Source organism: Leuciscus leuciscus (assembly GCF_965113295.1).
Source record: "Leuciscus leuciscus genome assembly, chromosome: 5".
In the NCBI taxonomy this organism is placed as follows: Eukaryota; Metazoa; Chordata; class Actinopteri; order Cypriniformes; family Leuciscidae; genus Leuciscus; species Leuciscus leuciscus.
This window is the reverse complement of record NC_138729.1, coordinates 34,827,459-34,854,714: the sequence shown is the minus strand read 5'-3', so window position 1 is coordinate 34,854,714 and position 27,256 is coordinate 34,827,459. Positions and strand designations below refer to the sequence as shown.

The 27,256-nt window shown below is 38.9% G+C and overlaps 1 protein-coding gene across 1 annotated transcript; it reads right to left on the bottom strand.

Moving 5' to 3' along the window:
• Positions 1-27,180, bottom strand: snx19a (sorting nexin 19a). Its single transcript, XM_082169393.1, has 12 exons — positions 26,536-27,180; positions 21,967-23,523; positions 21,295-21,427; positions 20,378-20,478; positions 20,158-20,274; positions 19,769-19,857; positions 19,581-19,674; positions 18,315-18,459; positions 17,889-18,012; positions 929-1,113; positions 625-712; positions 1-458 (listed from the first exon to the last, which is right to left on the bottom strand). The coding sequence occupies exons 1-12, from the start codon at positions 26,584-26,586 to the stop codon at positions 329-331; spliced, it is 2,814 nt and encodes a 937-aa protein (XP_082025519.1). The 5' UTR covers positions 26,587-27,180; the 3' UTR covers positions 1-328.
• Positions 27,181-27,256: the final 76 nt, after the last annotated feature.

The following is a 27,256-nucleotide window of genomic DNA, read 5'->3' as shown; positions in this document are numbered from 1 at the left end:
AAATTATAATTTTAGAAGAAAATTTCAGATGGCACTTAGAGGCCTTTGCATCTGAACTCTTCATACATTCATATTCACATACACACATGTATATGTATATGTATGTGTGTAGGTTTAGGTTAAAAATGGGGCAAACATCTTAAATTCATATTATTTTGAACTACTATGCCAAACCCATTTGAAATGTACTGCAAGTTAGTGAGTCAGATGAACATTGTGAGACAAAAGCAGCTGTCTACAAAACCTGCCAAACTGATAAAGCCAGACTGATAAAAACACATCCAAATGTCATCATTCAGAAAGATGGAAGAAAAGAAACATAGTGTCCTTATGAGGATGAAGGCGTTCTCTCTACATCCCCAGGGAGACTCTGAAGTAAAGACCTCTGGAACGTCTCCTCGGAAAATTCTGGAACAAGGAACTCCAGCAGCAGGTCAAAAATACAGTAAACCAAGTGCCTGCACAAACCCCATATAGAAACACAAGTTTTAATTGTTAATAGGCATTTACTTCCAGCCTATTTAGGTTATAGTTCATATACGCAACAGATTCTTAAAAAGGAAGGTCATTGGGGATTATCTGTTGTTGTTAGGACTCTAATATTATAAATTTAGATTATCATACCTGTTGATACTGGGGTCCTGTAGAGATTCCAGCACATGCTCCCACACTAGCCTGAATTTCCCTGAGCCAAGCATGTCTGTAATTAACTCTACAATTCACACAAAAAACAATTTTGTATGTCAGCGTGTACTGCTTGCAATGAAAATGTGTTCTCCTCCAATTTGAGTTCCACATTAATATGAAAAGACACGCCATATGAACTTCAAACATTTTAGATGAGTTACAATGAAGTAGATACAGTTGGAATGAACATGATCCAGCTCATTAATTCTGAAGCTGCTCTAATGTTGTGGTATGAACTGACCTGGGAACAGCTGCATAAGGCAGTGCAGGCACTGGAGTCTGGTCTTCTCTCTCTGCTCTGGGCTTCTCTCTGGCCGTGGCACCGCAGGCAGCTCACCCCCGGGCCACACTGCATCCTGGAGAACCCGCAGGTAGATCACCCAGCATGGGGCGCTGCTCAGGTGAGCTATGCCTACATCTAGCCACCTGGGTAAGACAGAAAGACAATGGGTGCTTCTCATTTCTTATTTGTGCATCTTCGTTTCCTTTCCTCGCTTCCTTTCCTCGCGTCTCAGCTCCGCCCCCTGTAGGATGTGAGGGAAGGCTGCAAGGAAAGAAAATGAGGACGGAGGAATCGAATGAAAGCTTTTTTTATATATTGGAATACTTGATCACTCGAGCGTCACTTCACCGCGTCATCAGCAGCGCTCAAAGGATCTGCCTTTATGTTGTTGAAGTTTGATTATTTAAGAAATTCGTAATAAATAATATTAAAGCAACACTGTAAAAAAAAATTACATCCCCAAGTCAAAAATTTCAAGTGACCGATAACATCAAAATTTTTCAATTAGTCTGACATATTATTTCTCATTGAGCCAATGTTAACAGACTATTGCAACAAGAATTTCACTTGGGCCAATTGAAAAATGTAGATGTTATCGGTCACTTGAAATTTTTGATTTGGGAGGGTTAGACATTTTTTACAGTGAAGATACCCTGTTGAAATATGTGAGATGTGTGGTTTATATAAACTGCAAAGGTAAAGTACAAATGAAAATTATTGTGACCGATGTGAAGGGGGAGGAGAATTTATATGCGCGTCACGTTTTAGTCGATAAAACTCTTCCGCATAGGATACACCAGTGTATCCTCGCTCATGACTCCTCAAGAAGCCTCCTCACTCCTCGACTCCTCGCGGTGCAATTAGAGAATTGAGATGTCCTTCAAGATGGCTGAGCTCGATCGGTTTCCGGGTCATAGGATGGAGGATGGAGGACGGAGGAGTGAGGAGACGAGAAGGGATATTGAGAAGCACCCAAGGAAATTGAGAATGGGCCTTAGCTTTCTATGGTGTTTCCAGCATTATATCATTATGGTTTATATACAATTAGAGTATTTTTTTTATATATATTTTGAATTATATTTATTATTGTATTTTCAGTTTTGACTTTAGTTTAAGTTTAGCAATTGTGTTATGTGATTTGACATTTTTTATATATTTCTATTTAGCTTTATTTTTATTTAAGTTTTAGTCATATTAGTACTTCAAAAAAATATTTTATTTCAGTTAGTTGACAAGGCAACATTTCAAATTCTATATTTCAGATTTATTTTAATGTAATGCCATATTTAACCATACTATTTACATTATGGTACAACCAAAAATGACACTTATGAACAAGTTCTTTTTAGTGGATCAAAAACATACAGCAAGACCAGTGTAGCCCAAAACCAACGACTCTTATAAGCTGGTTCTTTTAATGAATAGTTCAAAAAGAGGAGTTATTGATTTGAATCAATCTGGAATACTGCTCTGTATAATTAGCAGCATTAGCAGAGAGAGAAATTCTTAAATTCTTTCATATGTCAGCAAAATTGACAATATAGCTGAAACACATTAACATGTATGGGAATTGAACCAAATCGAGAGCTTGTGAATCACATTCTAACCAGGAAATCTTTATCGATACCCAGTCCTAGTGTGGCCATGACTTGTTAAAATGATAAAAAAAATCTCAGTTATGTAATGACATAATTATGATGTTCAAGTTAAAGTCTTCACAAAGACTTCAGCACCATAAATGTGTCTTGAATGTCAACTGCACTGGAACTATTTATTGTCACTTGGGCTGGGCCCTGTCATCACCTCTATCTTTATCTCATTGTTACGTTCTTTGAAATCTCATGGCTACTATTATGCACACCAAGCCGTACTAAAAAAAAGATCTGCACACTCTACGATCAGGCAAAGGAAACACAATAAAACTCCACAAGTGCATGAGAGGAGCTCAAATGTGGTGGGTCAGGAGGGGCCAGTGTTCTGCCAACAGCTGGCTGAACATATCTGTTTATTTTTCCATTTCTCTGGCATGCGGTGCACATGTTCTCTGAGATCTTCGCATGTCACCTGTGTGGTTGACAATGGGAGCTAAACCGGTCTCCAGGGTCGCGTGCCTCCTCTCTAGAAATAGCAGCCAGCATGATGTGTGTTAACTCTAGTAGACTACACACTGAGACAGACATACACACAAAAACAGTTACTGTAGGAAATTGCAATTTTGAAGTGAATTTGATTGATACACATTCCTTCAAATACTTTTTTTGTGGAGACTACCACACAAACATGTCCTCAATGCCTCAAACAAACACACACTTGTCCATGCATAGACACAAACACACATGCTGCACAATGGAGATAGGATTTAATCAATGTCAAGACCTTCAAAAACCTTTGAGTTAAATATGAGGATTTCCATTTCCTACTTCTCAGTCTCATTCCGTTACCATACGGCTTATGGTAAGCTATAAAAATGAGGATAACCATGAACAAGACACTACTGTGAAGTATACAGATAAAGAGAAAATACTTTTTTTTGTTGATATATATATATATAGTGGGGAGAACAAGTATTTGATACACTGCCGATTTTGCAGGTGTTACTTATAAAGCATGTAGAGGTCTGTAATTTAGCAAAAATCCAGAAAATCACATTGTATGATTTTTAAATAATTAATTTGCATTTTATTGCATGACATAAGTATTTGATCACCTACCAACCAGTAAGAATTCCGGCTCTCACAGACCTGTTAGTTTTTCTTTAAGAAGCCCTCCTGTTCTCCACTCATTACCTGTATTAACTGCACTTGTTTGAACTCGTTACCTGTATAAAAGACACCTGTCCACACACTCAATCAAACAGATTCCAACCTCTTCACAATGGCCAAGACCAGAGAGCTGTGTAAGGACATCAGGGATAAAATTGTAGACCTGCACAAGGCTGGGATGGGCTACAGGACAATAGGCAAGCAGCTTGGTGAGAAGGCAACAACTGTTGGCGCAATTATTAGAAAATGGAATAAGATCAAGATGACGGTCAGTCTCCCTCGGTCTGGGGCCCCATGCCAGATCTCACCTCGTGGTGCATCAATGATCATGAGGAAGGTGAGGGATCAGCCCAGAACTACACGGCAGGACCTGGTCAATGACCTGAAGAGAGCTGGGACCACAGTCTCAAAGAAAACCATTAGTAACACACATAGACTGTAAAAAATATGGACAAAGCGTCTGTGACGTCACCCATAGACTTTCTGAAGAACGGGTTTGAAGCCGTTTATGGGGGGTATGGGCGGCGCCATCTTGGAAAATCTTGGGAAATCCTAACCCCGCCCACCTTCTGACGCAGCGCGCGTCACTCGCTCGCTCTGCTACTTCGGTTATCTCTGTGTATATTTAGGCAACGAAATATGTTATAAAACACCATACTAACTCTTTTCGTTTTCATTTAAAGAAATCTTAAACATTATAGCCACACAAATGTGGTTCAGGCAACGTGTATTGATTATATTCACTGCACATAACGTTTGCCTATTTATAAAAAAACAAACAAAATATAAAACACAAACCTGCCTCTTTTCGTTTTAAATATAATATAAAAATATTAAACATTTTAATATGGTCCAGGCAATATGTGCATTTGTACTAAACAACAGATGTTGCACTAAACAACATTACAGATCATATTCGTTGTATTAAAATTTAAAATGACAAAACTCAACCCAGTCTCTTTTTGTTCAATTTCAGTTTTATCAATATTAGCTATTATAAAAGTATAAGTAAAAGGTACAAGAAGCTATACAAATAAAGCAAACAATTCTGTCAAACATACAAAGTCAGCGCTCGATCTAGTCTAACCATACAATATTAAAGTTAAATAGCTTATAAACGTATGAAACTTCCCCTCAGCCAAACCGATTGGCCAGGGAACAAATTATAGATTTACAAGACCAAAAATCGCCCGTTAGATATAACGTTACACAAGACAAATTATATCTCATGTTTAACCACTACAGAGACGTCAGAGTCAGCGGCAAACGTCCGAACGACTAGCCGAGGAAAGGCTGTACCAGGCGGGGTACATGAACGCCGAGCGCCCGGTCATCGCTGGATCTCACAACAGGATACAATTTTCATAAATCTTTATAAATAAACCACAGATTTGAGCTTTAAACAACTACATTCTCGCCTGAAAAACTCTTAAAACTACATTTCATGATACAGAAACAGTAGTATTATATGTCAACTGTATTAAAAAATGGCGCTTCTTATGTTGTCATTCTCCGTGGCGCTGCCTTGTCAGCTGTCAATCAAGCTGTCAATCAAAGTTAACCACGCCCTTATTGTCATATATTTTATATCTAAATACAATCTAAAAAAAAATTCACAGCCCTCATGGTTGTCAGGCACTCGGAACCTATCGAAAAATACAATAAAAGTCCATGGGACCAACCTGTAAAAACATGAATTTATGCTGTGAAAACGGACATTTTAACATGGAGGCTATGGACATTTGCTCCCTTTTGGGACCTTCCCCTAGCGGATTTTCGATGTATTGCAGTTTTTCGCACTTCCGGGTAGGCTTCATTTTTCAGATCAGAATGTTGCCGCTTGGTAACACACTACGCCGTCATGGATTAAAATCCTGCAGGCTGCAGCGCATGCAAGGTCCCCCTGCTCAAGCCAGTGCATGTCCAGGCCCGTCTGAAGTTTGCCAATGACCATCTGGATGATCCAGAGGAGGAATGGGAGAAGGTCATGTGGTCTGATGAGACAAAAATAGAGCTTTTTGGTCTAAACTCCACTCGCCGTGTTTGGGGGAAGAAGAAGGATAAGTACAACCCCAAGAACACCATCCCAACTGTGAAGCATAGAGGTGGAAACATCATTCTTTGGGGATGCTTTTCTGCAAAAGGGACAGGACGACTGCACCGTATTGAGGGGAGGATGGATGGGGCCATGTATCGCGAGATCTTGGCCAATAACCTCCTTCCCTCAGTAAGAGCATTGAAGATGGGTCGTGGCTGGGTCTTCCAGCATGACAACGACCCGAAACACACAGGGTGCTTTTCAATATCCCTCCTCGTCTCCTCTCTCCTCCGTCCTCCATCCTATGACCCGGAAACCGATCGAGCTCAGCCATCTTGAAGGACATCTCAATTCTCTAATTGCACCGCGAAGAGTCGAGGATCGAGGAGTTAGGAGGCTTCCTGAGGAGTCATGAGCGAGGATACACAGGTGTATCCTATGCGGAAGAGTTTTATCGACTTAAACGTGACGCACGTCTAAATTCTCCTCCCCCTTCACATCGGTCACAATCATTTTAATTTATACTTTACCTTTGCAGTTTATATAAACCACACATCTCACATATTTCAACAGGGTATCTTGCTTTATTATTATTTATTATGAATTTCTTAAATAAACAAACTTCAACAACATAAGGGAGGGCAGATCCTTTGAGCGCTGCTGATGACGCGATGAAGTGACGCTTGAGTGATCAAGTATTCCAATGTTTTAAAAAAAGTTACATTCGATTCCTCCGTCCTCGCGTCTTTTCCTTGCAGCCTTCCCTCGCATCCTACAGGGGGCGGAGCTGAGACGCGAGGAAAGGAAGCGAGGAAAGGAAACGAGGATGCACAAATAAGAAATGAGAAGCACCCACAGCCAGGGCAACTAAGGAGTGGCTCCGTAAGAAGCATCTCAAGGTCCTGGAGTGGCCTAGCCAGTCTCCAGACCTGAACCCAACAGAAAATCTTTGGAGGGAGCTGAAAGTCTGTATTGCCCAGCGACAGCCCTGAAACCTGAAGGATCTGGAGAAGGTCTGTATGGAGGAGTGGGCCAAAATCCCTGCTGCAGTGTGTGCAAACCTGGTCAAGAACTACAGGAAACGTATGATCTCTGTAATTGCAAACAAAGGTTTCTGTACCAAATATTAAGTTCTGCTTTTCTGATGTATCAAATACTTATGTCATGCAATAAAATGCAAATTAATTACTTAAAAATCATACAATGTGATTTTCTGGATTTTTGTTTCCGTCACTCACAGTTGAAGAGTACCTATGATAAAAATTACAGACTTCTACATGCTTTGTAAGTGGGAAAACCTGCAAAATCGGCAGTGTATAAAATTCTCCCCACTATATATATATTGCTTTATCTATATTGAACTAAGTTAGTTATATGTTGATACAGTAGATAGTTTGACTCTGTGGACTGGAGATTTTCTAGACCGTTTCAAATAAGCAAGCAAGCAAGCAAGCAACTTTATTTATATAGCACATTTTTAAACAACAGACGTTGCCCCAAAGTGCTTTACAAAATAATAACATGAAAGTCATACAACAAAACAATCATGCTTTATTCAAAAGCTAAAGAAAATAAATAAGTTTTTAAATAAGACTTAAAAGTTGTAATCGATGGAACTGACCTCACATGGAATGGGAGACTATTCCAGAGTTTGGGACCTACCACGGAAAAAGCACGATCTCCTTTTGATTTTAAATTACAACGAGGTACCTTTAAAAGTCGTTGATCGGAGGACCTGAGAACTCTAAAAGGAGAGTAAGGAACTATAAGATCACCGATGTACTGGGGGGCAAGGCCTGACAATGCCTTGTAAACAAACAACAGAATTTTAAAATCAATCCTAAATTTGACCAGAAGCCAATGTAGGGATTGTAGTACCAGAGTAATATGTTCTCTCTTTCGCACCCCCGTTAAAAGCCTTGCCGCTGCATTCTGCACTAACTGTAGGCGGACAAGCAGAGTCTGGGGGAGACCGATATATAAAGAATTGCAGTAGTCAAGCTTAGATGTAATAAAAGTATGAACTACAATTTCTAAATCCTTACTGGATAAAAAATGCTTTACTTTAGCAATTGATCTCAGGTTAAAAAAGCTTCCTTTGACAACGGCACCAATCTGTTTCTTAAAGTTAAGTGATGAGTCCATGATTACCCCTAAACTCTTTACAAGATTCTCAGTCTTTAGGGATAAAGAACCCAAATGATCAGGAAGGCTAGATGAGACGGGAGAGCCTACAATCAAAACCTCAGTTTTACTCTCATTTAATTGGAGGAAGCTGCTAGATAGCCAGAGTTTAATGTCGTAACATTCCTGTGCTTTGTCCAACGAACAGGTTTTATGATAAATAAAAATAAATCAGTAAAAATGCAGACCGAACACAGATATGAAGAGGTTAGATTTGAATACATTAAGAATGCAGAACAACCCCCTCCCCCATCCCCACAAAAATGCTAAATTAATGGTGAAATTAGAACAGCATTTTTTTTTTCTGACTAAAAATCAGCATATTCAAATAAATATGCTTCAAGGTTTTACTAATATTTTTCCTGCTGTCCTCTTTACTAACTTGAATTAGTGCAAAATATGATACTTCATCATAAATACAAAACTAAAAAATGCTCAAAATAAACACTATGCTAAAAAATATATTTTGTAATGTCTAAATATGTACCTGAATACATAAAGATGCAAACTGACTTCAAATGGGACTTTATTTCCCAATGGTACGGTTCATTTGCTCCATATAGAGCTATAACTATCTTTTTTATTATCTTTTATATTATCTTGTGATAATAGTCGTGAAATACCATGTTATACTATAATTTTTTTCCCATAAGAGGTCAGCAGAGACACCCAATGCATGATCATGTTTTAACTGGTCTTCGCATGCACTGCAGTTATTTTGTATTTATAAGTAAAGAGTGTGAAGAATGTGCCTATATATTACAATTATTGGTAAACATATAGTAATTTAGAGATAAATAAAATAATAAATAACAAAATATCTCCCAAAAATTGAATTAAAAATTACAAATATAATCAAAATTAACTGATATATGCCTCCTGGACAAAAACAATTAACTAGTAACATTTTAAGGCTTCGGGTCATTTTGACCCGCGAGGGAAGGATTTGTTAGGTTGGGAGGTGCCGAGAATTAAATATACAGGAAGATTTTTTATCCTGAATGCAAATATGATTCATAAACTATGAGACTATAACAGAAAGCAGTTTAAAGGTTGTATGAACTTTTGTGTTTGTGGATGTACAGAATTTCTCCTAATAAATTTTCAGACGTGACATAACCTCTGTCAGACATCAGACAACAGCTCCAAATGATGATCGTCCAAGTATTATTTCACAATGAAAAAGTACTGTACCTTCACACATGTACCTCACAATAACATACTGCATTACTTTCTCTCATTCCCACATGCATTCTTTATCCTAACCTCCTCTTGCTTAAAAATAAATGCTTTATTGATTTTGAATCTTGTGAAACAGTCTTCTGCCAAGACATAAAAGAAAATATGGCGAGATGCTAGTTCAGATAACACAAAAACCATCAAAGTGTTGGGTTATACAACAATATGTTCTAGTACAAGTATGAATAGAAAAATACTCACATCTGACCCCCTTGACAGACAGGTTTTAATCAAAAATCTCTGTGTGCATGTGTATGTGTATAAGAAATGGACAAGGAGAGAAAGGGAAAAGGAAAAACTAAAACAGGAACACACAGGTTCATAAGAGAAGCTCTGTCCCAACCAATTGCTTCAAAACTATTGCACACCCTTTAACGTGTATTATACAGGTTTTGTTTGTTACTCATTTACACCACATATGGTTCACCCACCTAGACATCTCATGATGAAACTACACTAACAGCAGTCAATAATTGCTTAACATAAACTATACCAGACCACACACTTGTGCACAGGGCAATAGTGTAAATGAGTCAGAATGATGGTGAATGCTGCACACTCATCACACAATTCAGACAAAGAGAGAAAAGACACAGTTCCAATGTCTGCTGTTTTATAGCCTGTGCTGTGCTTTGACTTTTCCATTGACTGAACAGTAACAACAGCTGACAGAGCCACTGATCTAATAACATTTGGTTATGTGTCAGACTGAATCAGCCAATTTTTCAGATCACCTAACAAAATGTCAGATGTCCAATAGAAAAAAAATAAAAAATACTTTTTACAGTCTGAAAAAACAGTCTGAAATGGCAAACTATAAGCTAAGTAAATTACTTATTTTAGGAAAAAAGGAAATAGTAGTCTAGGTACTCTGACTTTAGAAGTCATACCTAGGACATCAATTACATAACCACTTGTGTGAAGACACAGACCTTAATGGTGTGTGCTGCCCCCTTGTGGTAAAAAAAAAAAACCTGGAGAAATGTGCTGATGGTCAGCTTCATTATGAAAGTCCTTGTTTCTGCCATTTTGAAACATGTCTCCTGCCACTGTCTATGAAAAATAGTACAACATGCACAACTATAAGGCTCAGGAGGATCTAGTTTTTTAGAGTAGGTTTTGAGTTTCATGTATTTATACAATTTGCAGAATAATTAGCATCACACCACATGATGATCTTCATTTATTTGAGCATCTGTGGATCTACTGGGAGCTGCTAATTTGACCTGGGATTTTACAGTTACTGTGTAAGTGAGTTCATGCAGTAAGTCATCTACATCTGTTCAATATTATTTCCAGCAAATCTGGAAAGTGTCTGCTTAGAAAGGTCAGCCAACAGTGGTCTAATACTATTAAGTGAAGAAATCCTGCCATAACGAAGAACAAGATGTTTTTTAAACGAATTGTTTAGAGTGGCCTCAATTCCAGTTTCACACAAGCTCTCTTGAACCACCAAATAGAGTTATACAATTATATCGACGACTTATACTATTGGACATGTTCTCAAAATTATGTTTAATTAATCGGCATGATGCAACATGAAAACAGAAAACCAGAACAGATGATTTCCACACACACAGACCATTAGAACACAGATGTATCCAGCCAAGATGCTCTTGTGGTGACATGAGGTCTGATGCAGAAATATACAACCCACTGTGGTGTTTATGCCACCACATTTAATAGGCATCTCCAAATCCAGCAACTGGACGAAACAGGATCTAGGACTGAAATCAAAAAACCCAATGCATCCTAACCCAGTGACTTCATAGTAATGTCAGTGTACACAGCAACAACATTCCCGGCCCACGTTTGGTTTGCATTTCCAGTGGGACATTTTATTCTCGGACAGCAGCAACCTGCTGACAAAAGACGAGCATTTTGTTTTCTGGTGTACATTACATACTGGTATTTATGTTTGTAAGTGCAAAAGTATGGCCTGTGTGGGCATTTGTTTGCAGGCTGGTAAACTGCACATTATGTTCTCCACAACATGTTGAATTTTAGCTGAAAGTACAAGTCTTATCCCTTTGGGGTGGTGCACAGGCTAAAACCTCAAGGCTGGCAATCAGAAGGTTGCTGCTTCGTATGGAAGCTCATTTCCACTTCAGAGTAAAAAAAAACAGAAACAGTTATTTGTGAAAAAGTTTAAAATAAGATGAAAAGTTTCCTTTTGAGATATAAAAACTCATTGGGAGATATAAAGCCAAAATTGCAAGATATAAAATCACACAGATATTTAAAAAAAAGAAAATTACAATTACCTTTATTTGATTTATTCTGGTTTCTGAGACATAAACAATCTTCCATATAGACTCACAATAAGTTTATCATCAAATCATAGAACTTTAGCCATCACCATTGGGCCCGAAGTAGCGGCAGATCTTTTCTTCTGCATTGTGACATACATCTGAGTGAAACAGGCTACTGAAAAACAAAATGTAGGACGGGGACATGGAAGATCGGCTACATGTGAGATTGACTGTAAGAAAGGGGCGGAATTTAAATTACATACATCACCAGAGAGAAGTTTCACCCTCTAAGTCACTGTAGAGGCAAGTGGAGACAATGATCAGTGGCTTTTTTGTGTATAACTGCTCTTCTACAATACATTTTCAAAGAGTGTGTGCACACCACACACATTGAGCACACAGAGAAGGAAGCAAATGGACCAAGACCATTACATAATAACCCTGTTTGTAGATGTTCCATCCCCAGTGATGCCAATACATGCTTTGAACCACAGAGAGCCATAAGTTTCCAGAGTCCTCTCCATCTAAGCACCACAGAAACTCCCAAATTCTGGAACAGCTAACAGAAAGCTTTCATGATTATTCTGCGGCAAGTGTATCCACTTGAACAAATAGCTGTTTAGGGACCAGTGATTTAGTGTGAAACCAGACAGATAAGACACCCTCGCTAACAGTTTGAAAACGATTGGCCAAACTAAACAAACACATTACTGGCAAATGGTGAAACTGGTCTTCTCACATGATATATGTGAAGCTAAACAGACTGCCCTAAAGTGCCTGTGAGCTGGCCTGAAGAGTGGATATATAAAAAAGTTGTGGCTATTTTACAAGGCCAAGATGCTAACATAAAGACCAGACCAATGAGGACCTCTCTCTCTCTCTTAGTTTCTACCCCTTATCTAATCCCTCATGGTAAAGCTCCTAAAATGACTGTTAGATAAAAGGACAAGCCTTACCATATGTCTGGCCAACCCTGTATTGGCTTTTAAGGAGACAGGATGGAGAGACAAAGTCAGTGAGGCTTGAATATGTGTTGCCTGTTTCCATATTATTAGAAATTTCCGGAACTCCAGGTCCCAACGACATGCTGTGCTGAAGCTTGTACTTGACAGTCAAATGTTTACCAGATGGAGTCAGGAGTGATTGAAGACATGATGTCCTGTAGCAAAACTCTTGAGATAGGACACCAAGTACATTTTATAACTAATACATTTAGACATTTTATATTTTATGGAAAGAATTTATATAAATTCAAATGAATGCCGCTTATTGACAATTTTATATGGGGGCTAAAACTGAAAGTGTACTTTGTAGCTATGTGTACAGAGCCCCAAAAGGGACATGGTGAAGAAAAAATAAATAAATATGAGATTGAGGAAACATTATATATCAATGCTTTAAACTTTTGAGTTCCACCGAGAAACTTTGTGTTCGCTAACAAAGAGCTCAAAAGGAGAAACCGTTTTGCGAGCGAACGCAAAGTTACTCGGGGAAACGCAAAGGTTTTGTGAGTGAATGCAAAGTTTCATGGTGGAGCACAAAGGTTTTGCGAGCAAACGCAAAGTTTCTCGATGGAACACAAAGGCTTTTCGAGTGAACACAACGTTTCTCGGGGAACGCAAAGGTTTTGCGAGCGAACGCAAAGGTTTTGCGAGCGAACGCAAAGTTTCATGGGGGAAAGCAAAGGTTTTGCGAGCCAGCGCAAAGTTTCTCGGGAGACAGCAAAGGTTTTGCGAGCCAATGCAAAGTTTTTCGGGGGAACGCAAAGGTTTTGCGAGTGAACACAAAGTTTCTCGGGGGAACGCAAAGGTTTTGCGAGTGAACACAAAGTTTCTCGGGGAATGCAAAGGTTTTGCGAGTGAACACAAAGTTTCTCGGGGAATGCAAAGGTTTTGCGAGTGAACACAAAGTTTCTTGGGGGAACGCAAAACATTTGCGAGCGAACGTAAAGTTTCTCGAGGGAACGCAAAGGTTTTGCGAGCCAACGCAAAGTTTCTCTGGAAAACGCAAAGGTTTTGCGAGCCAACGCAAAGTTTCTCGGGGGAGAGCAAATGTTTTGCGAGCCAACGCAAAGTTTCTTGGGGAAACGCAAAAACTTTGCGAGTGAACACAAAGTTTCTCGGAGGAGCACAAAGGTTTTGCGAGCAAACGCAAAGTTTCTCGATGGAACACAAAGGTTTTTCGAGTGAACACAAAGTTTCTCGGGGAACGCAAAGGTTTTGCGAGCGAACGCAAAGGTTTTGCGAGCGAACGCAAAGTTTCATGGGGGAAAGCAAAGGTTTTGCGAGCCAGCGCAAAGTTTCTCGGGGGAAAGCAAAGGTTTTGCGAGCCAATGCAAAGTTTTTCGGGGGAACGCAAAGGTTTTGCGAGTGAACACAAAGTTTCTCGGGGAATGCAAAGGTTTTGCAAGCGAATGCAAAGTTTCACGGGGGAAAGCAAAGGTTTTGCGCGCCAACACAAAGTTTTTCGTGGGACTCAAAACATTTGCGAGCGAACGTAAAGTTTCTCGAGGGAACGCAAAGGTTTTGCAAGCAAACGCAAAGGTTTCGCCAGCCAACGCAAAGTTTCTCAGGGGAATGCAAAGGTTTTGCGAGCCAACGCAAAGTTTCTCTGGGGAACGCAAAGGTTTTGCAAGCAAACGCAAAGGTTTCGCCAGCCAACGCAAAGTTTCTCGGGGGAACGTAAAACATTTGCGAGAGAACACAAATTGCAAAAAGCATTGACTTATTATTTTTCTTCCCATCACATATTTTTTCCCTTTAGGGCCTCTGTACTGGGGAATTGTGCTCATTCAGCAACAAATGCAACAGTCCTGAAATAAATTATTTGAGTCAGTTCTTTTTTCATAAACAGTTAAAAAAGACGAGCTACCGATTTGAGTCTGATTAATCCTTCACTTAACTGAATCGAACAGAGCTGTTACTGTGTAAGTGCAAGTGATCATGATGTGATGTCCATATCGAAATGTATATATACACACACACAAACGGAATTCAGGACACTGCATACATTTATAATCAAATCCTGTCAAATCCTACATTAATGTGTGCATGTAATGAAGCACAGTTTGAAAATGCACAGGTTGCATCATAGTCCTAAAGAAACCAGAAGATCTTGATTGAACAATGACCTCAAAATACTGAAGTACACAATAACCAGTCAATCAATCTGAGCAAATAACCTTAACTCTGAACCAACACTTCATACATCTAAAATCCAGCATCTAAACTACCCCTCTCCCCAAATCCAGCATCAGAACATTCTGTGCACCTCTTTACAGGAAATATTCCTTTAAAACTGCAGTAATCCTCATTATACTTAGCATCAATTATTGTGCTGATCCCAAACCACATAAACTCCCCAACTTGGTTGGAAAAAACATGCCGGAGTAATTGCACATGGAATAGTGAAGACGATGTCATGCGTAGAAAATAGCTTTAGATTCAGCTGACATAAGGTGCTGATTTTAGCCACACTAATTAACACCTGTCCTGTTCTGGTGATGTCATACAAACAAGGGCAGCATTAACTGTCACATCATTTAACAGACATAAGGCCCATCCTAATATAACCTTCCAGAAAAACAAGTTTGGCTTGTGTGTATCGCTTTTAGTGAGGGCGAGGCCAAAATCCTAACTTTATCCCAAACCTAAATACGGCAATGCGAGAAACACATGCTCAAAGTGACCAGACAAGGCCTTCTGCGTTATGAAGGAGAATTGCAGACACATGGCCTACTTTTTTAATGAAGCACTGAAATCTGAGCATATATCGTTTACAAATGTAAACCAAGAAATGGTTAGCTAATCTGCATCTAAAATTAATGTTCTTAGTGTTTTTTCTGTCTGTTTCCCTGACATCAACCGGCATTTAAGTATGAATTCTTTAGCATCATTTCTAAATCATCATCAGTAATCATGTATATTAAAAATTATTTTTGAAAAATGTACATGGCAACTTTTCCCTTGCCATGTTTGTCCTTTCTGAAATTCAAAGAGAATATAATAACGTTTCGTGACAGTCTCTTATGTAATGATGCAGTCAGTCTACTAGTCCAGGGGTGGGCAACTCTGGCCCCCAAGATCCACTTTGCTGCAGAGTGCCAAACCTAAAAAAAGTTAGGGTAAGGAGCTTGATCAGGGTTAGAGCTAAACTTTGAAGGAAAAGTGGTTCTCGAGGGCCAGATTTGCCCAGCTCTGTACTAGTATGTCTCCCTATTATGAAAAGCCATGATTAGATTAGCATTTAGCGAACTGCAGTGAGCTGAATGAACAAAGAGGCCATTTACACAGAATGATTTTTTGATTTTGAAAATGCAAGACGCAGTGCAATGGAATGGAAAAACTGCTAGACACGTCATTTTTGAAAGCTCCACACTCAAATGCAAGTCGCTGAAAAAGCAAATGCAAAGCAATGGTCAAAGACATCCATCTAGTACATGTTTATGCATGTCAGTGGGCAAGTTTCAACAAAACAGGAAATTTTTTTGCTTCTGGCCATAGTATTTACTCATAAATATATGACAAAGTAACAGAGTGGGCCCTATTTCAACGATCCAAGTGCATGGTCTAAAGCGCATGGTGCAAGCGCACTTAGGGTGTGTCTGAACTATTACTAGAGTTATTATTAACTATTAACATACTATTAACGCGCTCTTTAAATAACCAAAAAATATTGCGCCATTGACTTTATACCAGGTTTCAGTTGGTCAAAGGAGCAGTCTATTTCAGTTGCCTCAAAATAGCAACGCACCAACAATGCACCTGAAAACACCTCGTTTTCAGACCAGCACACCCACCTAACAATTTCACAATCTAATTTTAATGTGGGTTTCACCAATTGTCAGATTTTGATAATTGACTCATTTTTGATAGTTATCATCAACGTTTTGTTGTAAATGTACTAACTGACTCTAATGTGTAGGCAGTCATAGTATCATTAAACAGAAAAAAACTAATTTTACAATATATTTTTACAGACAGGATAAAAAATATTCAGCAATAACACCTTTATTATGCTTTTATACTTGTTAATCCAATAAACATCCTTTCTCTGGCTACTCGGAGAGAAACAAACAAAACATTTTGATCCAATGTAGCTAAAGTTCAGAAAGCACTGATGGAGGATATTTCACTGTGCGTGCAACAAATATTAGTGCTGGCATGAGGAGTCATGTACTCTGGGGAAGTGAGTGACAGCACATTCTGTAAAAATGCTGTAATCCTCGCGAGGAAGACATAAGCTCACAGGAAGTGTGAACACACACACACACGCATTGTTATGATTCTTCCTTTTGGAGTAAGAAAGGCTATCAAGTTCAACAGGTGATCATATAATGCAGATTCCCAGCTGGCAGTTAGTCCCAGGCGATTTACTCATCTATTCTCGCTGGGCCATTGAGTGCAAAAGGTTTTGAAGTCACCTCCCATTTATCAAACATATCATAGAACAATTTGTGTACTTTGTTAAGCATGTGTAGACCAGATAATAATCTGTTACCCTGCTGAGATTGTTGCCTTATCTACAATAAATAACGATCATTAAACTAAAGGACTCATTAATCTTGGGACCATACGGCAAACCAGACACTGTGGCCTGTGTGGTCTTTTCACAATGTGCTGGGGTTTTTTCGACATCACTTCTTTAACTGCTTATGACAGCTTACATATGTCTGGCCCACACAAATGACGCAAGGCTCTTGAACCAGATGCAATCCTGTTGAATAGCTTGCTGGCCAGTCATCAGCCAGCCCTGCTGCGTCCAATCACCTTCCTGCGCTTCGCCCCTCTATTACTTCTAATTGGGTGGAGCACAGCACATGCATGAGAAGCTCTGCTTTCCGTGATTCTACAAATTTTTTTCGCACTTAAAGTCTGATAAGGACTTACGCAGAGGAAGGAATGGACAACCATTAATGATCAGCCCTGCCCAAAATAAAAATTATTAAATGCTTTGCGTGATTTCAAACATACTTTGAACACGACCCTGCTGTTCTTGAGTGTTTTTTGTTCTCATAGATCAGTTTAGTCAGGGTTTTGAGGGAAAAAAAATCAGCTAGAAAAGGCATTATATAGAATATCATACCAAGTGACCACATTGTTGCTTTAAATGGACTTGTCTCCAAAGCCAGCATGATGGAATACTACAATAATCTCAGGTTCATAACTAATGATTTTGCTTTGGGTCAATAACAAACTCTAATGTGCTTTAATGAACAAATGCACATATTACTCAAGGGTAACAATGAACATCATGGCCAGCAAAGTGATTACTGGATAATCAGTGGTTTGTTCATTGTGTTTTCCTACACACAGGGTAGATTATAAAAGATACATCACGAAAATGAGCATTACAATTCTGAACTGTCGGTGCCGATGTCCAGGTGGGAAGCCGAAAAATATTCGACATATTTTCAAATTCAGAGTTGTCAAACCTGTACTCACCTTTCAATAAAAGTGCCAAAGAGCAGTCTAATGGTTTTCTGGATGTTTTCTGTACACAGCCAGCTCCACTGGTCCTTCATCAGCAAACATAAGATATTCAGAGCAATATCTGCCAGGGCAGTGTCTGCGTCATCACAAACATCAAAATTTGGCAGTGTAAAGGTAGGGTTAGATTTTAGATTGTATCAGATAAATGTTTTGATCTCATATAAAATAATTAAAGCTACAACTCGCTCTCATTTAGCTCTCATTCATCAACAATATACTGCCATCTCCTGTTTGATAGTGTGTACAACATTCCTCATGGTTATCTTTTAAATTAAAGTTAAATTAAAGTTAATATTCACCTTATCCTACACAATTCTAATGTGCATGAGAATAAAATAGAAAAAAAGTTTTCAAGCTCTGCTTTTGAAGTTGATTTACCTGCTCCTCTTCCTCTCTTTTCTACAGGTCTCTGTTCTCTCATGGGTCTTCCTCCAGCAAAATGACTCCTGACACCACCATCCACCAGCTTTTCCTGTTCCTCCACAAACCCCTCCAGATCTGACAGCGAGAAACCTCGAAGAACCTACAGAAAGGGATGAAGCACGTAACAACCACTCTCCGCATCGACAGCTCCTCCGTGGAGATCGTCAAGAGGCGGAGAACCTCACCTGGTCTCTCAACACCAGTTCCATAGCGAAGAAAGCCCAGCAGCCTCTCTACTTTCTACAAAGGCTTAAGAAAGCCCATCTTCTACCCCCCGTCCTAACCACATTTTAAAGAGGGATCTGACCATCTCAGATCGCAAGAACCTGTAGCAGATATTGAGGACAGCTGAGAAGATCATCGGGGTCCCTTTTCCCACTGTCACAAACATTTACACCACACGTTGTATGAGCAAAGCTATCTGTATTTCAAACAGCACCAACACCACTCACACCAACTCTTCACCCTCCTACTGTCTGGCAGAAGGTAAAGAAGCATTAAGGCCCTAACGGTAAGATTGCGTGACAGTTTCTTCCCCCAAGCCATCAGACTCATCAACTCCATGTGACTGGCCTGACAACTACACTCCCACACATCCATACACATTTACTTAATCAATCTCTGAACATAAACTCTCAAACTTTGCGCATTTGCTTGCTCAAAAAAATCTCCCCACTACTGTGCCCTGTTCCATGTAAAATTTGTACTCCCAATAGTCTGTCGGTTTTTGTCTTATGTAGCACCATGGTCCTGGAGGAACACTGTTTCGTTTCACTGTGTACAGTCTGTATAGAGCTGAAATGATAATAAAACTACTCTGACTGAAAAAAGCCATTACCACTAACCCACAGAAAATCCAATAAGAGCCAACTATTGGAAACACCTAATCAGGTTTCAGGAGTACTTCACAATGATTTTGCTTTTGCTTTGCTAAACCTATAAAAATATAAATAAAATAAAAAAACAGTAATATATATATACTTTTATGAAATGAATAAATGACTATATATATCTGACTATATATATATACTGCTATGAAATAATGAAGGGTGGTTATAATTAATTACAACTAATCTCATGATTTTCTTTTTAAGTGAATGCCATTAAACATTAATTTCATATTTAAGGAAATCCATATTTTTTATTTGTTTATGTGAAAGATGCATGGACAGATTATGAATAACTTTTTATGTGGCATTGTATATGATATGAAGAACTCACTGAGCAGCGTTCACTGAAAGAGTATGTCACTTTAGGCTGCAGGCTTGGGACATTAAGAGTAGGAGCTATTTTACTGGAGAATCTCAGACGAGGCCTGAAATATGAAAGGACAGTTTGTGGAATTAAAAACAAGAGAATTATTCATTTGCATGCTTGAAATATGTTATCTAAGTCTCATATATTCTCACTTTCTTTGTGGGTCTCCTTCCTCTGTGGGGCTCTGAGGCTCTGGGCGAGGAAACGCCGTCTTCAGGGTGTCCACTATGTTCTCAACCATCTGTTTATAAGGAAAACATATCATTTACATTTATGCATTTGGCAGACGCTTTTATCCAAAGCAACTTACATTGCGTTATCCTATACATTTATACATAGGTATGTGCAATCCCCTGGGATCGAACCCACAACCTTGCGTTGTTAACGCAATGCTCTTACCACTGAGCTACAGGAAAGCTATATCATATAGACAGACAGGCAAAATCAAACAGCAATGTCACAATAAAAGTTAAAAAAGAAAGAAGTCATTTCTAAACTTTAAAAGGAATCAAAAGTATATCTTGTTTCAGGAAAGAGTGACCTTGTCTATGCGTGAACTCGATGGCTTCTTCTGGAAAGCTGCTGTGGCATCTGTGTTGAGGGCAAGGAACTCACGCACCTCCTCACTGTTAGCCGCCTCTGGGACGATGCACAGTTTCTGCAGGAGTGGAAAAAGGTGTGAGAGACTAAGTCCAGGGTTTTGCATAAAAGTCACATTTCATTTGCCCGAAACGTTTTATTAGTGAAGGGAAATCTCTTACCCTGAGGAATGATTCCAGTTGGCTTCTCCTGGCTTCCACTTTTTCTGTGTCCAGGTTGCTGAAGGGAAGGTCTGGGAAAAGTTTCTTTGGACCTTTGACATCTTAAATGTGAGCACATATTTTAATATGGAGTCAAGATGATGAACCGAACTGCCAACATGACATCTTTAGTTAGGAATATTTATAGTTATAGTTACATCTTAGTACAGCATATATAGATATTAAAATGTTTACATTAACAAGATTTATAAGTTTAAAAGGTTTGAGACTTCAGGGTACTGCCCCGGTGACAAGCTAAAGGTAAAAAAAAATTCTAACAGTGTACAGAAATTGGTAAGATTATTTTATGTTTTTGAAAGAAATCTTTTATGCTCACCAAGGTTGCATTTATGTGATCAGAAGAAATACAGTAAAAATCTCAATATTGTGAAATATTATCACAATTTAAAAACAACTTTTCTATTTGAATATATTTAAAATATAATTTATTCCTGTGATAGCAATGTCACATGATCCTTCAGAAATCTACAATTTTTATTGCTCAAAAAACAATGCAACAATGTTGCATGCAGTTGTGCTGCTTAATATTTGTGGAAACATTTTTTCAGGATTATTTAATGAATAAAACGTTTTTTTGGTTTGTTTTTTCTTTTAAAGCATTTGAAATAGATTTTTTTTAACAATGTAAAGGTCTTCACTGTCACTTTTGATCAATGTAATGCATCCTTGCTAAATAAAAGTATTCATTTCTGTTTATATCTTACTGACCTCAAACTTTTGAACAGAATATTATTTATGTATATTACTTTTTACTGTGCAACTCTGACAATATGTACTACTTAGGTCTGGGACTATAAAGTCTTATGTATTTATGTTCATTTTTAATATGTGAATCGAATACATTTAGAATGTCTTACTTTTGATCACTTTCTTGAGATCTGGCCTTTCCTCCAAACGGCTCTGCAGATTGAGGAACTCAGTGTAGCGCCGGTTCACCATATGATACGTGACAGGCTGATCAGAGCTATCTGAATCTGAAGCAGTTTCAAACTACAAACACAAGACACAATGAATCAATACTGAATTAGCAAAAAGGGGAAAGCAGCCTAAAAATATAGCTTTTCATGAAATCCATTATTACAACGGATTCCAAACCAAAAAAAAAAAAAAAAAGAAAGTATGTCTGTATTTAACATGACATAATAATAATAATAATAATTCATTACATTTATATAGTGCTTTTTCTGAGACCTCAAAGCGCTTTACATAGAAGTGGGGAATCTCCTCAACCACCACCAATGTGCAGCATCCACTTGGATGATGCGACGGCAGCCATATTGCGCCAGAACGCACACCACACACCAGCTTACTGGTGGAGAGGAGACAGTGATGAAGCCAATCAGTATATGAGGATGATTAGGAGGCCATGATAGACAGAGGCCAAGGGGCAAATTTAGCCAGGATGCCGGGGTTACACCCCTACTCTTTTTCGAAGGACATACTGGGATTTTTAATGACCACAGAGAGTCAGGACCTCGGTTTAACGTCTCATCCGAAGGACACGTTTCATGCATGTATGAGAATCTCACCTTTACAGTATAAAGAGTATAAGGATGAGTGCTGTTGCTTCTTTGCTCTCTGGCTGTGATGGTCCCAACGATTTGCAAGTTCTGAATAGATACCGGTCCCTCTAGATTCCCCAAGTTTTCAAAAACTAATGAGTCCAGGCCAAGGCTTCTGGGGATGGAGTTTGATGTGTTAGTCATTGGCCGGACCAGAGAATCTTCCACTGTACTCTCCAGTGATGAAGGAGGCTCTGAAACAATGTTTTGCCTGAAACACTTCCCCAAAATACCCAATGTGTCTTCCTCTAGACAAACCAGCCCACAAAAGTCTGAAGGAGAGATGCAGTCACAGAAGTCCTCAGCATCGGAGTCTGTTCGTTTCAAAGACTCACTAGATATCTTCCTCTCATCCGAAGAGGGTGATTCCAGGTCATAGTCTGTGTGTCTATAGAGGCGGCTAGTGCGGTACGGAGATCTAAGAAGTTCAGTTGTATTTTGGACCATTCTTTCTGGAAAAAGTATGCCAGAACTTTTCCTCCTATGTACATTTTCATCAGAGGACCACTGACTCTGGAAACTTGTTTCAGAGGAATCACAGAGGGGGGCTGTGGATACAGACCAAGCTGTCTGCATGCTGGAGGTTTCAGGACAGTCTAAAGTAACCGGGGAGTCATTATCCCAGAAGCTTCTTTGGGAATTGTCCAGTTCTGCTGGAGGTGTTTGCTGTGGACTTGTTTCTTCTTTGTCTGTGGACTGAGTGAACACATCTACAATGGTCTGGTTTAACCAATCTGGACTGGATATTCTTGCCACAAGGGGCAAAAGAACATTGCATGTGATGAGCTCTCCCACCATGTAGCAGCCTGTTCGTGTTTCCAAGTGAGATTTGGGAATAAGGACGTGCATGAGGAAATCTACCAGCGCTCTGGAGTAGCAGAGCTGGTTAGCTGGTCCAGTCAGGGCAGGGTGAGGCAAATCAGATCTACTGTACAACCTCCATAGTTTTTGTGAGTTTGAAAGCGATTGGTCAGACTCTTCTTGCAGTGTTTGTTGAAGTTCCCTGGCTTGGCTGAAGCTCTGCAGATGGCGTCCGCAAAGCTCAAGAACCCTCTGGGCCAGAGCTCTCCGGTCCACCTGCCTCGCCCTCCTCTTCAGTTCAGCGGCTGCCTCCAGCATAGTGTCCCTCACCTCCTGTTCAAACTCGTCCCCTCCTTTAGAAACAGAACTGCAGTACCATGATGACACAAAGTCCCGCACAGCCTTGTCAACAGCACTTTGAATCTCCCAGTCCAGTCTTTGTTCACTCTCTGAGGCAGTGTGAACTTGAGGGGACTCACCCAGGGGCAGGAAGTGCTCCAAATGAAGGAGGCTGTTGGCATCCAAAGCGACACGAGATCCCAGCCATCCAGCCAGAACTACCAACAGACTGGTGAAGATACACAGCAGCCACACATTCACAAGAAGATGGAACAGAACTAACCATGTAATCAGAACTACAACTCCAAGAATGCTCCTCTGTCCCAGTAACTCGAAGAGACTCCATTGATTTGGATTGGCAACCCCAGGCATTTTGTCAGAGCTCTTAAATTGGAAAGGGATAGACAGACTGTCAAATAAATAAATTATAATAATAATAAAATAAAAATAGCAAATACAACTGATACAAAAAAAATGTTAAATTAAAAATGTAACATCTCAACACGAAGGGCAGGTAAGATTGTTCTTATTCAGGCAAACATTTATGTGGCCAGATAAACGTGACCTGTTTTCTTAATAAAAGAAATAAAAAGTGCCTTGTTTTGCCATTAACTACATTATTACCTATCACCGGCCCACCAGTGGGCCCACAGCCATTACATACTTAAAACAGTAATATCCTATACTAAACCTGAACTAATCTTGACAAACTATATATCACTTGAAAGGTTAATTTTTTTTTGATTTTCAAAATAAATTACAGAGTAGCCGTAATTTATCAATTTGCAACAAGAATATTTTCATACTCCTAAGGCGTGTTCAGACCTTTACTTTGAAATAGCGATGAACATGAAAAATCATAAAAGACTGGTAGAAACCTGTTTAATTTCAAGCATAGATAACATCCATTCAATTTTTTTGGGGGGAAAAAAAGGTCTAAAAATGTTTTAAATATTAAGAAAAAATAATAGATTCACCATTTGTGATGTGGAATCAAACTATAATGCACACACGTGTTCTTTTTATGTGTTTATTATGACCGCATGGTCATATAGGGATTGTCAAAGGTTTTTTTTTTTTTTTTTTTTTTGTCATCTACTGAATTTTTCGTCAACGATACCAGGGACACCGAAACACCGGGGAACATGAAATTTGGTGGGCATGTAGCCCCACTAGACTTTTACGGAAAAATTTCGTTTGGTCCCCGGGGGCCACTCCCCCCCCCCCCCCCCCCCCCCCCGCGCTGGGCCCCCCCAAACCCAAAAAATTCAGTTTTTCCTAAATAACTACCTGAACCGTGGCACCGAGGATGAAGACATTTTTATGGTATGTTGGTCTTAAGGGCCCACATCAACCTAGCCCAAAATCACTCATTTGTGATTTGCGCCCCTCCCATAAAAAATGAAAATGCAATATTATTCTGCTTTAATCGCCCCTATCTTCAGTTGAGATGTTCAGAACTGCACCATATTTCATGTGTATGATTAACTTGACATCCTCTGGGGGTATGCTAAGTTTCGTAGAATTTCATCCATGGGGGGGTATAAAATAAATTCATTTATGTGCACATTTAGTGACTGTACACTCATCGGCCTGTAGATGGTGGTGTTGAGCGAAGGGTTGCTGGTTTAGGATGATACTGTCACACACACACATGCAGGAATACAAACAAACTAGGGCTGGGGGAATTAACGCGTTAATCTTTGCGATTAATTTGAAATGTTTAACGCCTAAAAAAAAAATAACGCAATTGACGCAGCACTTTTTTTTTGCCTCGTTTTAATGATTTCCTGTTGCGTCTGCTATTAAAAAGGCCGAAATATGCCGTCCCGCCCCTCCATGTTCGGCGGTCAGGTTTCATTCTCGGGCAGCTTTCATGAGCGGGTCTTTTCCGCTCGGTATGTGCGTCGCGCTCTGTGCTCCGCGCGCACGCGCGTGTGTGTGTGTATGTGTGTCGGCGCGCTCTGTGCCCAGCACAGCAATGGCCCAGCAGCGGCGCGCTCTCCGTTCCGTGTGTGTGTATGTATGTGTGTGTGTGTGAGTCGGCGGCTCTGTCGTTAATGGCCCAAAGGCTTCAATCATGTACTAAGCACTGGAAAAGTAAAGTCCACTCAAGTAACGTGAAATTTCTCTGTTGACTTCTGTTTGCTGAGCTGGTATAGTCATGCTGGGCAACAATGGTAAATTGACCTGCTCTGATCACATGCTCTGGTAATAATAGCTTTGTAGGACTATATTTTGTTTTAATAATTAATAAAATAATAATAATAATAATAATAATCTGTTAAATTGATTTTGTTGATTGATTATTGAAAAAGAATAATATATTGATATATTGATGTTTAATATTTTAATATAGGGCTATTTTCTGTTCCCTTTTTTTCCTGTGTTGTTTAATTAGGTGATTCTAAGTTTAAATATTGATGATTGCAAGCTTGGGGGAAGCGCAATTAATTGCAATTAATTACAGAAATTGTGCAATTAATTAGTTAATTATTTTTAATCGATTCCCAGCCCTAAAACAAACACAAGCATTCACACACACTGACATCCACACGCACAGACACACACCCATACACACACATACAAATCCACATGCACAGACACACACACACAAACACACACGCGCACACACATGTACGCACGCATACATACACGCACAGACACACACACACACAGACACACACATACACAAACACACACACATACACACACACACACACACAGACAGACATGCACATACTACTACTTTTTTTAGGTATATACATAAACACGCAATACAGCCAAATTGCTCCACGTCATTTATTTTTGTGGAAAGCCAGTGCAGGCCTGAGCGGCGGTCATATTTTGTACCGCCATGCGGTACATCTAGTTAGAGGTTGAATTCATAATCTGCCAAACTTCTAATACTACTTCTGAATAGGATGTCTACTTCATAATTGTATGAACATTTTGGAAATATATATGGTTCAGATCACTCAAACCACATATGGAAATGGAGGCGCCCTTATATGGGCAGTAATGGAGTCTGGTTGTCACCTAGTGAAAAAGTTTGGTACTGCCCCCAAACAAAATCTTACTGAAAGCAAATTTTTTGAGATATCAACCTAAAATTTTAAACACAACTTGTTCAGATTTTTGGCTTTGATTTTCTTGCAGTTTTAGAGTCCAACATGTTTTGAAAATATATATTTTATATAAAATATAAATAATTAAATTTTTACATTGTACATTTTCATAAAATCAAAATTCTTTTTCACTTAATTTTTTCTTAATTTAAACCATTTAAGTTCGGAATGTGCATTTTCATGTCTATTAAAATAACACTTAAGGGATTAAAGCAGATAAACTCACCAAACTAATAATAACATTTGGAGAAAACTTACCGTTTCAGACAGGCTGTGTGCAGACCAGGTGCAGACTGAACAGGTCACAGTTCCTGATCATTAAACTATATCCGTGACCACATTGTTTATCGTCATGTAGATGTGTCCAAAAGCTGTTTATGAGATGGTCAGTATAACAATATTATCATTAAAATGGTGTTTGCCTTGCATGTCGTTGCTATCGACGTTTGCAGTCTGTCTAATCTACTTCACTGTAATTGGATTAACATCTAACTAACAAACTGTCCACCTCAGACTAGACTTCAGTCATTAAAACCCGACTGAACGGCGCCCTCTTACTGCAGCAGCTGTGAAGTTCAACAACAAAAATCATAGATTCAGTTTATTTTTAAGAAATAAAATATTTTCTAAAACATTTGAAATGTTAAATATTTGTAGACAAATTGCCGGAATTAAATGACTGCTTTTGATAAAATCATAGCTGTAGCATGTAAGATTATTAATTTTTTTTTACAAATCCTTTATAATAAATGTACAATATGATATTACATATAGAGTACAGTAGGCTAGCCTATATAGATTATTTTTTATATTTAAATAGGCTATATTTTGGCTTATAGGCCTATGCTATTTGTGTTTGTTTTTTCAAAAAGCAACAAAGGCCTATCTACAGTCTAAAAATCCTCATGAGAAAAATTGGCCTAAATAAAATTTAAATCTTAAACAAATAGCCTAGATAAATAAACAATAAATGGGCTAATGTTTAGAAT